This window comes from Panicum virgatum, chromosome 2K (genome assembly GCF_016808335.1).
Source record: "Panicum virgatum strain AP13 chromosome 2K, P.virgatum_v5, whole genome shotgun sequence".
NCBI lineage: Eukaryota > Viridiplantae > Streptophyta > Magnoliopsida > Poales > Poaceae > Panicum > Panicum virgatum.
This window is the reverse complement of record NC_053137.1, coordinates 44,016,072-44,030,066: the sequence shown is the minus strand read 5'-3', so window position 1 is coordinate 44,030,066 and position 13,995 is coordinate 44,016,072. Positions and strand designations below refer to the sequence as shown.

The 13,995-nt window shown below is 47.5% G+C and overlaps 1 protein-coding gene, 1 long non-coding RNA gene and 1 pseudogene across 4 annotated transcripts; all 3 read left to right on the top strand.

The window, feature by feature from the left end:
- The first annotated feature begins 989 nt into the window (after window positions 1-989).
- LOC120679076 (protein TIFY 6b-like) lies at window positions 990-3,995 on the top strand. Of its 2 annotated transcripts, none has more exons than XM_039960585.1 (7): window positions 990-1,389; window positions 1,905-2,083; window positions 2,176-2,420; window positions 2,518-2,602; window positions 2,717-3,074; window positions 3,184-3,241; window positions 3,394-3,995. In XM_039960585.1, the coding sequence occupies exons 1-7, from the start codon at window positions 1,311-1,313 to the stop codon at window positions 3,590-3,592; spliced, it is 1,203 nt and encodes a 400-aa protein (XP_039816519.1). In that variant the 5' UTR covers window positions 990-1,310; the 3' UTR covers window positions 3,593-3,995. The 2 variants fall into 2 exon arrangements, with proteins under 2 accessions (XP_039816519.1, XP_039816510.1); XM_039960576.1 differs by having other exon boundaries at window positions 1,173-1,389; window positions 2,146-2,420.
- A 4,204-nt stretch (window positions 3,996-8,199) lies between these two features.
- Window positions 8,200-9,740, top strand: LOC120695335 (annotated as a pseudogene).
- A 1,363-nt stretch (window positions 9,741-11,103) lies between these two features.
- LOC120679068 lies at window positions 11,104-13,698 on the top strand. 2 transcript variants are annotated; one of them, XR_005676959.1, is made up of 3 exons: window positions 11,104-11,124; window positions 12,669-12,741; window positions 12,898-13,698. It is a non-coding gene; the product is annotated as an uncharacterized LOC120679068 (long non-coding RNA). The 2 variants fall into 2 exon arrangements; XR_005676961.1 differs by having other exon boundaries at window positions 12,879-13,698.
- Window positions 13,699-13,995: the final 297 nt, after the last annotated feature.

The following is a 13,995-nucleotide window of genomic DNA, read 5'->3' as shown; positions in this document are numbered from 1 at the left end:
CCTCAAAAGATTCGTCTCGTGGTTTCCAAGTGAGTTTTGAAATTAGTTTTTTAATTAGTGTCCGAAAAGTCTTCCCGACATCCGGTCAAAGTGCTGATTTGACATCAAAAAATTTTTGGATGGGGAACTAAACACGCCCCAAGTCAACAACGGGTACCACAAGAACAGACTTATAAAAAAGCTTAGGGGTGGAATAGCAAAAACCCATAGTTTTCTCCCCCGCAAGCACCAAAGCCATCACATCGAATTTATAAAACCGTCGTGCGCACATGGCACATGGTGATGGCTAGAAAACTTAAACAAAAACCGGCCCGGCACGCCACCCGCTAAAGTCCGAGCCACCCCGCCCGTGACGCAATTCCTATTCCACCCCTTTATTTATCAATTATTATATTATTATTATATATATATCCTGGCCGGGGCATTTTTTTTTCTCCCGACACGAACTATCCTATTTTTATTTCCGCACAGGGTCCAACCCCACCCCCCGCGCGTCGTGGTCCCGGACGGGGCACCACGTGGGCCCCGTTCCCCGCGCGGAGAATCCCGAGGCCCCACCGCGTCAGGCACCCGGCAGAGGCACGGGGGCGCCCACCCCCGGTTTGCCTCGTGCGCGCCCCGTCCCGGACACGTGTCGCCCCGCCGGCCTCCCCGCCCACCGCCTCCGAGTCGAGCCGAGCTCCTGTCGCCGCGCGCTCCACCCACTGACATGTGGGTCCACATGCTTATGCGGCCCTGATGTCAGTGGGAGCAGAGGGCATCCACCCGAGTGGAGCGGGACGGGCCTCGTGCCGTACCACGTGGGGGAAGCGACCGGGGGAACCGGTAAACGTGGCGGGGCCCCGCCGAGGGCGACGCGCCCGATCCGGTCACCGCGTGGCGGGCCCACCGCCTACGGTCGCCATGCGCACCACTCCTTTTCTTTTTCTAATTTCGATTATCTTTATATTTTAATTATCCTCGCGGCTGCCCAGCTGGTAATCTAATCCCCTCGTTTTCCATTAAAAAAAAAAGAGCTCGCGCCATTAAACAAACCCAAATAGCACACACGGCAAAGCCTACAAGAGTGAGGGGAGAGAGAGGGAGAGGAAGGAGAACGCAGAACGGTCAAGGCTGCCGCGCGCATCGTCATCAGCAGAGGGAGGAGGACGAAGCTGAGAGAGAAGCTTCAGCGAGCTTGTTTGGAGAGAGAGAGAGAGAGAGAGAGAGAGAGAGAGAGAGAGCTGTCCGCCTCTCCACTCCACCAACCAGAGCGGCAGAGCTACCCTGGGAGGGCAAAATCTGCGGCCTCCTTTCCCGAGCCCGGTTGGATGGAGAGGGACTTCCTGGCCGCGATCGGCAAGGAGCAGCAGCACCCGCAGCAGGAGAAGCCCGGCAGGGAGGGATCAGGTACGCTCCCCGGCCTCCTTCCGCCCCGCTGCCGCGCTGGGTTTCTTGATCTGCGCCCGCACCGGCACCGGGCCGTGCGCGGCTTCTTGCCGTGCTTCTTGATTGGGTTCGTTGCCGCCTTGCCGGCTCGGCGAGATGCGGCATGGGTGGGTGCGCTGCGAACGAAATCCAGGCGCTTGCTTTTTTTTTCTTCTTTAGAAAGAAAAGCAGGAGACAGAGAGTGTGGGTGGCACGGGGCGTGGCTGCCGAATTCCTTTTGACGGCCGGCCTGCCGTGTATGCTCGATTCGGGAGGGAGTTAATGCGTCAAGAAAGCGATGAATTTTCCGGGAGAGACTGGCCGAATCTTTCGGGGCGCCGCGCGTGTCGTCAGTTGATTTTCGGGCTGCCTCTGCTCGCTCGCGGGATGGGGATGTTTCACGGATGGATCCATTCGTGCCTCCGTGCTTCCTTGCGTGTATTTATATATATACATGCCGGCATCTGATTCAGAGTTTATGTGAAATCTCTCTTCAGCTTACTTCGGAGGAGCGGCAGGAGCTCCGGCGATGGACTGGTCTTTCGCAAGCAAGCCCGGCGCCGCGCCGTCGTTGATGTCGTTCCGGTCGGCGGCGAGGGAGGAGCCCGCGTTCCCCCAGTTCTCGGCCTTCGATGGCGCCAAGAGCCCGGCGGCTCCACGTATCCTCACGCACCAGGTAGGCTGCGCCTGCGGCTGCTCTTCTTGGTTCTGGTTCATGTCAGCCTGCGAGATTTACAGAGATCGTTCGGCTGTGACGATGTTCTGCAGAGATCGTTCGGTGCTGAGAGCCCGCAGTACGGCGCCGTGCACCGCGCGCAGCCGCCGCAGCATGGGCTGAACGGGGCTAGAGTGATTCCGGTCTCATCGCCGTTCAACCAGAACAACCCTATGTTCAGGGTCCAGGGCTCACCTAACCTTCCCAACGGCGTCGCCGGTGTTGGTCCGTTCAAGCAGCCGCCTTTCGCCATGAACAACGCCGTGACGAATTCTACCGTCGGTGTGTATGGAACAAGGTAGTCAATTCTCTCTGTTATTCATTTGTGATTTGTGGAAGTGGCTGTAAAATTAGAATTGGACTGAAGAAACATTTGCTTGTTTTTGCCTGTGAAGGGATGCGGTGAAGCCAAAGACGGCACAGTTGACAATCTTCTATGCTGGTTCTGTCAATGTATTTGATAACGTCTCGGTTGAGAAGGTATAATCTCTCGTGACCCTTTTAGGAAATATAGATTTTCGCGACAGATTCTGCATTTTGATGCTAACTTGCTTCACTTTTAAGCAGCTTGATTGACATTTTTCATTGCCACAGGCTCAGGAGCTCATGTTCTTAGCTAGCAGAAGATCTCCTCCAAGCTCAGCCCCTGTGGCCTGTAAACCCGAAGCTCCTATTTTCGCTCCAAGAAAAGTCACAGTACCTGAGGTTTCTCCTGCAAAGCAGATGCTATTTCAAAAACCACCGCATGTTTCGTCACCTCCACCAGCCATCTCCAAACCAATCCCCAGTGTCTTGCAAGCTGCAACTCTCCCCAGGAACGCCTCTAGCTGTAACCATGACCCCCCGGTGCCAAATTCTTCGGTCCCATTAGCTGTTCCTCCCCTAAGTCAGGCTCCTGCAACTCAGCCTACAACACTGGCCACTACAACTGCAGCAGCTATAATGCCTAGAGGTACTGCTTGCTGTTTGTGGTTTGTGTAGCATGATACTGCTATGATTGTAGTATTCAGTCAGTTTTGTTGCCCTGTTTCACCATATTGAATTGTTATCGTCTGTTGCAGCTGTCCCTCAAGCTCGAAAGGCGTCGCTGGCTCGATTCTTGGAGAAAAGAAAGGAAAGGTAAAATCCGTTTTCTTACTCTTATGTCCTAAAAACGGTCATCAGTAATTCTACCACATTTGTTTAAGTACATCACAGAAACTTTGTGCTGTATAACAGATTTGCACTTGTTCTCAGAAACTGGTCCTCATCTGTGCATGCTTCTCTTGCAGGGTGACTACAGCTGCTCCATACCCATCAGCCAAGAGCCCGTTGGAGAGCTGTGACACATTCGGCAGCGTGAGCGCCAATGACAAGTCATCTTGCACAGACATTGCCCTCTCAAGCAACCGCGAGGAGTCGCTATGTTTAGGCCAGCCCAGGAACATCAGCTTCAGCCAAGAGTCTCCCAGTACAAAACTACAGATCTGATCTGGTCATACCCTAATGTCCATAGACTTGTCCAGGCTGACTGATGCGAAACCATAAAAATACCTTTTTTGCACTCAGGCAAGGGCTCGAGAGGAAGAGATTATATATGTCGTTGATGATCTTGTTTATGATGGTATTTTGCCGTATTAGTTACTGCAATGCTGGCTTAGCTGGTGGTACCCCACTTAACTAACAAGAGAGCTGTCACTTGCAGACTCTTGATTATTTTTTGCTCTAGCGCCATTCATCTTGCCAAAAGGAAATCAAATGTGTCAATTTAGTAGTATCATATTATAGGCTTACAAATTCTGCGCCTTGTATGGCGGAAAACTGTACCATTCTTGTTCTTGTACTGTGAACATTAAAGCTGCAGAATGCAAGAGCAGAACTTTATTCTTGATGATGTTCTTGTTGGCAGAATTTCCACATAGTAGTATTTTTTCTAATTCCGGGTATAGTATCTCGTGGACTGCCGATTGGCGTGAAACCGCGGAATGATATTTCAGAAGCAGATGTGGACAGGTCATTTCAAGGTCTCGTGTTCAACTAATTTTTCTATTTTCCTACTGAGAGATGCCTCAAAAGATTTGACAATTCTCATGGATGTGCACAGGTCATTAGAAGGTTTTGGTTGTTGCTTTCATTTCATAGAGGGAAGCCTTAGTCTTTCTTGTGTTTGCCATTTTGACAGTCGTGTTTAATGGTGTGGTGGTTCAGGAAACGGCACTTGGGACTTGGGAGAGTGGATTTTTTTCCCTACTGCAGGTAATGTGACAATGGCGCTCTGGGCTTGCTTACAAAAATGAAAAATCTTACTCATCCAGGATTCTTTCTGTTCTTCGTCTGCCGCTGACTGTTCTGCTAGAAATCTAGAATTGCTAGTCAGCACGCATGAGTCGTATTACCTACTGTCGTTTTCAATTATGTCACACTTACGACAAAATAATTACCAAACGTACTAAAAACGGAGGGTGTATCATATTTAGCATGAAAATCGTCTTTGTTTTTATGTGGAATCACATACTAGTACTAAAACAGAGAGAGAGAGAGCGCGCGCGCCAAGTCGCTGGACACCAGCGAAGTAGAGTCTTGCAACTGGCCTTGCTGGGGTCCCAGAGAATACCATCATTAGGGTTAAGGCCCAATGGCCCATGGCCGCTCACCCTGTTCATGGTCCGGGTTTAGCGGGTTTTCTAAACCAACCCGCCCAGCCCACAATGGAGCCAGGTTCAGCGGTTTGAGACCCACGGTTTAGATGGGTTTTGACGGATTCATCGTGCATGTTGGTTGCCACAGTCCCAAAGCGCATTGTGAAGTTTCGACGCAAGAAAACTATTGACTGTCGAGCGGTCACCGCTAGGGAAAGGAGCAGAGCTGTTGGCAGATGCAAGGCCGTCGTTGAGCTGGCATCACGAGCGAGGCCTACATCACACCGTCGGACCTGCCGCGGTGGAGCAGAGGCACCGAGGTCGGTGGCCACCACCGCTGTGGGCAGGCGGGAGCCCCCGCCGAGCGGCACAGACCCCGGTCAAACCGGTCCGGCCCGGTACCAAACCGGCCCAAATTCAAAATTTAAAATTGAATTCAAAAAAATGAAAAATTCCTAAAAAATTCCCAAAAATACTTCAAGGTGCGACAAATCTAATGGTGTCAAATTTTCTCAAAAATTCGTTCATTTAGTATAATTTGCGGGGATTTGAAGGTAAACAAAAAAACGTGCATACAAAAGTATATAAATACAATGTAAAAGTAGTACAAAAGAGGGTTGGAGGGTTCATTTAGACTAAAACATGTTATACAAACATTCATTTAGTATACTTTGCGGGCATTTGAATTTAAACAAAAAAAATTGAATTTGGCCGGTTACCAGTCAAATCGACCGGTAAACCGATCAAACCGGCCGGTATACCAGTCTAACCGGTCGGTATACCGGTACGAACCGTTTGCACAAAAGATTTAAATTTAAATTTGACTTCGACCGGTTTGAACCGGTTTTCGACCAAACCGGTCCGGTATACCGGTACCGGACCCCGCCGGTTTGGCCGGACCGGTCGGTAACGTAGTCCCTGGCACAGACATGCTGAACTCGACGCACGCCGCCACCATGGGCGGAGCGGAGGCGCCGAGGTCGGCGGCCACCACCGCCGCAGCGGGCGGAGCGGAGGCAACGTGCCGCTGCGACCTGCGAGTGTGCGGGCGGGAGCGCTCGGCGAGCGGCGCGAACACGTTGGGCTCAACGGCGCCGCCGCCGTGGGCGGAGTGGAGGTTCTGTACCACCATGAGCGGCCGAGCCGGCGAACGGAGGGCGCCGTGAAGTGCCGGGAAGGTGGCGAGTGGCGAGCGGAGCGCAGCCAGCAAGGCAAGGCAGGCCTGCGCAGCCTCTGCTGCGGGGACATCGCCGCTAGTGTGCTAGTGAGAGGCGGCCACAGCCTGCAAGACTCGCGCATAGCATGAGGAGCGCGGGGTGCTTGGAGAGCAGAGAGACGTACTGACTGAAGTTGAAGACGACCTGCCGATTATGCTAATGAGATCCACAACACATTATTATCTCTCACCGAGTTAAGCAGTAGAACCCGGACTAAACCTAACCCGTAGGGAGCATGCAAAACGGTTTGATACGGTGCCGGTTCCACGGGTTTGGTGGGTTGGAACCAGACCATGTACAGGGCGAATGGCCGCCAGAGTATGAGCAACTACATTGCAAACTCTGGGTTTATGAGAGACAGAACACTCAGAAAAATCATTGTACATTAAGCTTTTAGGCCCTGTTTAGTTCCAAAAAAAAATTCTACAGTACCCGTCACATCGAATGTTCGGACACATGCATGGAGCATTAAATGCAGTTGAAAAAATAACTAATTACACAGTCTAACTAATTAGCACGAGATGAATCTTTTTTTTTGCGAGAAAAGGATGCACCATATATTAAAAGGATAATACCGGCACAGTACATCCAAATCTTACAGCAAGGACCCTGAAGATTAGGGAAATTACAACCCAATCCAAACTGACACTACTGACCATCTTCCTCCTCTTGCAAGAACGCCAGTGCTTCTTCGCTTGCAGGACGCAACGAGACGGTGACCATCCACCAACAGATCCGCAGATCGAAAACCAGACACCAATCATAGGTAAGCTGCAGCACATCCTCCGTAACCACACATCAGCCGTCATGATCGTTGACCTGAACCCTCCGCTCGCCTCCACTTGCCCAGCCGAAACGAAGCGCAGCAGCAAGCAAAGAAAAGCAACGAGCAAACCAACAAACGAGGAAGAAAGAGGGGTGACTCCTATACAAGGACTCACGGACCCAACGCCACCGCCGGAGCACACGATGACGAAGAAGAGAGAAGCCCGGAGTACCTTATTCCACGAACGCGACGTCGTCTCCCTCATCCGAGCGCCGTCGGGAAACACAGACCACAAGCAGCCACCAGCCAAGGAGAAGAAGAGGCCAACGAGGCCGCCGTCTTCAACACCGCCGCCGGATAGGCCTCCCAGGTAAACACCGCCCTTCACCAGCCCGAAGGCCGTCGGAAGCAAAAGACACCGCCATGGATCGGACCTCGCCACCTCCACCCGGAACGAATGGAGGCAGTGACGCACAGCCCACCGGCAACCCTAGCTACCTAGTCCTACCCTAAAACTAGAAGCTAAACCTACGCCGGCCGCCGATCCGCCCGATTCCCCCGCCGTACTACCGCCGGAGCGGCCTCCGGCGAGGGGAATCTGGCGGATCGACGCCGGATTTGGCTCCGCCCCTCTTTCGCCTTCTCGGGAACTGTTGGGGAGAAGGGGTAAGCTTAATTAGTCTATGATTGGACATTATTTGTCAAATAACAATGAAATATGCTACGGTACCAAACCAACAACTTTTCACGAACTAAACAAGGCCTAATCTCTTCTATCAGGGCCTAGAGTGCATCTGTCAAATCTTGGGTTAGCAAGTGATTTTGCTCGTAACGCAGCATCAGTTTCTACAATGACCCGTCTCATCCCTAAACTTCGCAGCAAACTCCACGCCTTTGATACAGGCAATGGTTTCAGCACGTTGGGCAGGCATCACAAAATCAGCCGAGCTGGCCCTGCAGGCAAGGGATGTAAAAAGTACAGAATCCCGACCATGATCGAGAGGGGTGGATATCAATCGGATAGTTTTTCTCGGATATCCGATCCGGGTACTATTCCAGATATCAAACTGGATAGCGAATTTGGATATAATATGACCAATAATCAGCGGATATCGGATATCCGGATAGTCAATTCGGATACTAGATTTGGATAGTTATATTGTTCCAAATATATAAATTAACAACAAATCTGATTTAATCTCTAAAAATTTATAACTAATTCATTTCTAATTATAAAAATTGGTAAAGACTTCTGTCCGGCCCGCCGTATTTTAGTTCTGTAAAATGGCCGGCTCTATCTATCGTCGATCTCGGATCAGACCCATCACGTGCGATTCTGCCTTCAGCTCCCACAAACGCTATTCAGTGGTCGTCTCTTCCCCTAATCCGATTCTATCCCACGTCTATCTCGTTCCCCATTTTGTTTCCTGTTCAAAAAAAACTCTTCTCTTCCTGATCCAGAGCAACGATGCAGGGATGCAGCTCGGGCTCCGCCGGATGACGCAATGCGCCGCCATGAGCGTGACGGCAGAGGCTTATGGGTTGCGGCGGCGGATCGAGACGTACACATCGTCGCGGATCAAGATGGTAGGCGGAGCTCCATGGGGAGGATCTCATCCCCGGCACAACACAGGCCAGCGGGAGCAGCGGCTTAGTGCGAGAGCGTGCGGCTCCCCACGGTGGGCGGGCGGGGTGGAGACCTCATGCGGCGGCGGACGCGGATGGAGACCTCGACGGTGCTGGGATCCGGGCGACCGATGTGCGAATCGAGGTAGGGCTAGTGGCGGGGATCCTTCCTGGCCGCGGCCTCCACCGCGGAGTCCTCTCCGCTCCGCAGCATCAGCATCGCCGTCGACCCCTCCGACGAGTCCGCCTTTGCCATCAAGTGGGCTGTCTAGAACTACCTCCGCCGGGGGATGCCGTCGTGCTGCTGCACGTCCGCCCCACCTCCGTGCTCTACGGTGCCGATTGGGGCTCCATTCCGGTCTTTGTCGATGAAAACCCCAACCCCGACATCGCCGAGGGCGCGGCGCAGGCCGCGGTCTCCGGGGAGGATTTCAACGGCAGACCTCGTGTAGCCGCTCATCGTCGCGCAGATCCCCTTTCATGATCCACATCAAGGACCACGACGTGAAGGAGTGCCTCTGCCTTGAGGCTGAGCGCCTCGGCCTGGTGGCCTTGATCATGGGCAGCCACGGCTTCGGCACCTCGCGCAGGCTCGGGAAAGGGAGGCTCGGGAGCGTCAGTGACTACTGCGTGCACCACTGCGTCTGCCTTGTGGTGGTTGTGCGCTACCCAGATGATGCTGTGGGAGCTGGTGGTGGCAACGCCTTCGGGGATGAGCTGCGCCCGCTGCCTGAAAATTAGCCTGTGTATCAAGAGGTGCCAAAGGTGCTGAAAGGTCTGTCCCTTTGCTTAATCTTCTAGTGTGGTTTTCTATGAAATAGGTAATGAAATAATTTGGCATTGGAGTGTATGGATGGACATTGACATGGGAAATTAGAGGTAGAGGATCAGTTGCAAACTAGCACATTGCATAAGAATAACGCTAGTTAGTAACAATGCCTAATCTACATTGGTTTGCTTTTGTCTTCATATTTTCATTAGAAGTACCCGTCCGAATAACCAACCTTGCATTAAGTGTTGAACTAATTCAACAAGAAATTTCCCCTAAAATGTTTGACACTTATTTTGTTGATACAGGTGACTACCTGCCCTTGCCGCATAGCTTTCCAGTAGAGGTATAACTTTCTCATTTTGACTTGACAACAAGTTCAAGGAAAAAACAATTAACTGACAGCTATCACATAGACGTTGCGATGTTTATAGGAAGAAAACAGTCATAGCCTGGTAGAATTTCCTAATCACAAAAATGATCACCTATATAATTGTGAACATAGTATGTGAAATTATGTCAACATTGTTCTTTCTTGATCTGACATTTGTTTCAATATTTGATTGATTTTTAGTTCTTTAAATGTTTTAGGACAGAAAAATGCTAATAATTGCACAATTGAGCATTGGATTTATGTTTACATCAAAATGTGCAATAGCCATATTTATATATGATGCGAAAAGGGAATTTCCTAGTACTGAATTGCAAGTGTGATAGTGACATAGAAGACACAGAGTGAATATTTTCATGCTCATTATTTGCATAGTAGTTGAATAGCTATGAAAAGTGTTGGCTGCTTGACATCTCTAGCCACTGTTTTTTCTTCTTCTTTTGTTCACTTTGTCCCTTACAAAATTATTATCAAAACTGATTTCCCTAAGACATAGTGAGGAAGAATGAAATGATATACTGCATTATTGGCATGTAAAGTTTAGCTCATTGGGACAGAAAAGGCACAACTAGATATGTTTGTTTTAATTTCATGCATGCCATTGTATTTTGAAACCCTTCTCTAAATCTAGGCAATTTAGTGTATGTCTACCAAGCATTTTTCATATAATTTAGAAGCAATTCTTATATGAGCTACTATGCAGTTTTGGTTATGCAACTAGGATAGTCTACTTTAGTGTATGCATGCCAATCATTTCTATATTTAAACTATGAGAAATTCTATATTGAGTCACCATGTAGTTTATTTATTTCAACTATGGTGGTCTAGTTTTCTATGCATTGCTTTTCATGTGCAGCAAAGAAAAAAATCAAGTGCTAAGTAGGAGGGACCTAATGCGCTTTTAGTAATCCTATGAGTTCATAACTGCCTAGTTATTTAGCTTGATCTTATTTTTTAGTCCAATATATTTACTTTGCAGAAATAAAAATTGTAGAGGAAAAAATACTGGTAGGTTGTGCAATGAGATTCTTTTGTGCAGATGTTGCCTGATAATGCAACTGGTGGATGATTTTGTGATCGAATCACCAAAGCAGAGAGGAACTCGAGGCTCGGGCACATGCTAGGTCAAGAAGTATCTCGCCAAGACGGACAGAGCCGTGGATTAGGACTTCTACGACGACAACGACCTACGCTACGTCCGCTTCAAATCGTCGTTCAACCGACGCCCCCTCAGCAGCCGTCGTCCGCCCCTCGGGCTCGGGTATGCTGTGTTGCTTCGCTCTCTTGCTTGTTGGTTTGTACGCACATGCGCGGAGATAAATTTGGGGGAGTTATTTGGTAATTTTGATGGGTTTGCTCCGTGGTGTTTGGGTGTCTGTGCAGGAAGAATGTGGGGAAGCGCACCCTCCACTTGATTTGGTTGATTCTGTTTCTATCGAGATGAATGAGGATTGTGTGATTCTAGCATTTGTTGTTGACGTTGCCACCTGTTTTATGGTTGGTGATTGTTGCAGTGAAGAGGCTGCATTTGGTGATCTTTTGATGACAGCAACAATCGGGAGGACAAGGTGTTGGAGGCAATCAGGTTGTGATCCAGCTAGCATCATCCAACACAGTATGTCCTGAAAACCAAATCTGTTCCCCCTATCATCCCCAATATGTTCATGCATTTTCATGTTGGTTTTTTTAGCCGAAGGCAAATTCATGTATTTCATTAGGCAACAATACTTCTTGGCAGACTCAAATTCATGCATCAGATTAGGCAACTTTAATGATTTTTTTACATCTAAAGCATTTACCCTATCATGCTATTATGTGGTTTCTGAATCTGAAAGGCAATAATTGTTACAACAGAAGGCAAATTCATGTATTACATTAGCTAACTTCATTGAATAATTATTTTTTTTGCCTGCCACTTGTTTTAAGTTGCTCCTAAGTTCATTATAATATGCCTACAACTTCTATAAAAAATGCTTATTGTTGTATGAGTAAAGTATCATCAAAATATATAGTTGAGCAAAATGTTCTGTTCATTCATCATGGGGTTGTCCCCGACTGCACAGCAGGGATGCTTTGTCTCTTCAGCTTCAAGGTGAGCTGCTTTTCTTTTACCTGATGCGGAATTGGTCGGTGACATCGGAACTCGGAGCTTGTGGATTTGGGGCAAACTGTTCTGGAAATTACTCGGTTGAGCAGGCTCTAGGAGGATTTGTTATTCCATTATTTTTTCTAGTTATTACCAAAGTTTTGCTAGGCGCTAGGCGAAATCTAGGCGATGACCCTTAGCCTAGCGACTAGTCCAGCCTAGGCTAGCCTAGGCGATGCTAGTCGTTTTTCTAGGCGTTTTGCCAATTTAGTATAATATATACATATATAGCAAAAATCATGAATAATTTAGATAGACATACCTTTGGTCCTTAGTCCATAGCTGAAGTTTGATACAAAAGTGATGTTCCTACTCATGCAGCAATGCTCCAACTGCAATAGAGAAGTGTACAACACTTTTAGATACAATTGGGCATCACAAGTGATACAAAAATAGGAAATAGCAAGTTAGGTACTTATCTGTGCCTTCTCCCCTCCATTATCAGCATTTCAGCAGCCAATATGGTAGCCTTTTGTAAACACAAACATGAAGGGACAGCAGGCCATAGACTAGCGACAGGCAGCAACACTGTAGCTCGACTTGAGGCCCGACTACCCCCCTAGTCCAGGCGCCAGGCCATAGACTAGCTTCTAGGCGCGACTAGGCGTGTCCTAATCGACGATTTTCAAAACTATGGTTATTACAAATATAGTTTTTTCTTCTATTTTTTTCTAGTTACTGATAAGCAACCTACATTCATGAATTAGGAAAAAAACTCAATTAGGAAAGTATCATTCTTTGATATGCAAATCAGTATTACTATTTACGCAACATAATGTTTTAGTTCGGCAAAGTATTAATTAGTATGAAAAGTATCATTCCCTGATATAGAATCATTTGCTACATATGTTGATTATGTTAATCATTAAAGAAAGCTTTATGAAGCTGTGAGCATTTGTTTTTGCTTTGGTGCCACAACTCGTATTTGCAACAAAAATACTCTTTTAGTGTATACATTTAAAGCATGTTTCTTATAGGGAATTATGACAATTGATTTCATCCATTTGCACCAGTTCTGTTCATATGAGCAACTAGGCACTTTTCCTAAGTGTTTCTAGTTATGGCGCACAAACTTTCTTGAATCCGGTAAGCATATTGTTTTCCATTTAGGCTAATCTACTGTTCCAATTAAGCTATTTTTACTTTTTTTTATTTGATAAATAACTGGTTCCAATAAGGAAGTTATACTTTCTTAATAATTCTATTTTTCACTTTTAAATTAGTCAAATATATTGTTCCCAGTTAAATAGTTGAGGTTGGGGCCTGGTGGCGTGCTATGTTGAGGCAATAGCTTGCAGTACGATGTGGCTTGGTGAAGGTCAAAAAGGATGGACAGCAGCATCAACAGCGCCATGATCCTGTCAGCAATTTTTGGTCAATCAAATAGTCGCCCTGCAGATGTGGAGCGCTAAACATCGATTGGATTCATGCACAGCTTTGTAGCAGCTACTATAGCCATATGTCTGTGGAGGCAATTATGACCTATATGATTGCAGGTTCGAAACTGTGGATGTTTAGAATTTAGATGGGTACAATGATTTTGTATATGCTCTAATTTGCTTACATTTTTTTTCTTAGATTTGCCTATGAGATTTCTAAAGTTGCTTTTAGTTACAAGTGCTGAGTTGTGAGATTTCTAAAGTTGCTTTTAATTACAATTGTTGAGTTCAATTATCGGTATCAAGATGGTAGAAATGTCTTTGCGGTTGTGACTGGTTTTGGTGCAAAATTTAGTCTTGGCCAGTCTGCCAGCTATTTTACCAGATGAGGAAAGCTGCAATCCGATTCTTTCCAAAAACAAAGAGGCCGGCCCCGATTCTTTCCAAAAACAAAGAGGCCGTACGGCCGGCCGGCCGTACGGCCGTACGTTAGCCACGTCCATAAAAATTTGAGCTATAATAGAGTTGAGATTAAGGGATACCTAAAAAAGTTATATTGTTAGGGGGGCTATGGCCCCTGCCAGCCCCTCTCAGCTCCGCCACTGTCCATGGCACTATGACACTTCCATATTGAGACTGGCCTTAGGCTAATCTCAGAGCAAGTTTGAAGTTTCATGCACATTAAGTATAGTGACACATCAGAATTTGTGATGATATGGCAAGATAATTATGAAGAAAGAGAGGAAATGAGTTTTATCAGAATGAAACTCTGTGTACACTGTTTCCAAGACTATGAACTTGTTGAAACTAACATTAGGTGTTATAGAGTTTTATTTCATGCAATTGTGTCCAATTACTTGCCTCACAATTAAAAGCTATGACTAGTCTTAGTCTATGAAATTGTGAAATGAAACTTTGCATTTGAAAATATTGTTTCATTCACGATCTCAAATGTATTTAG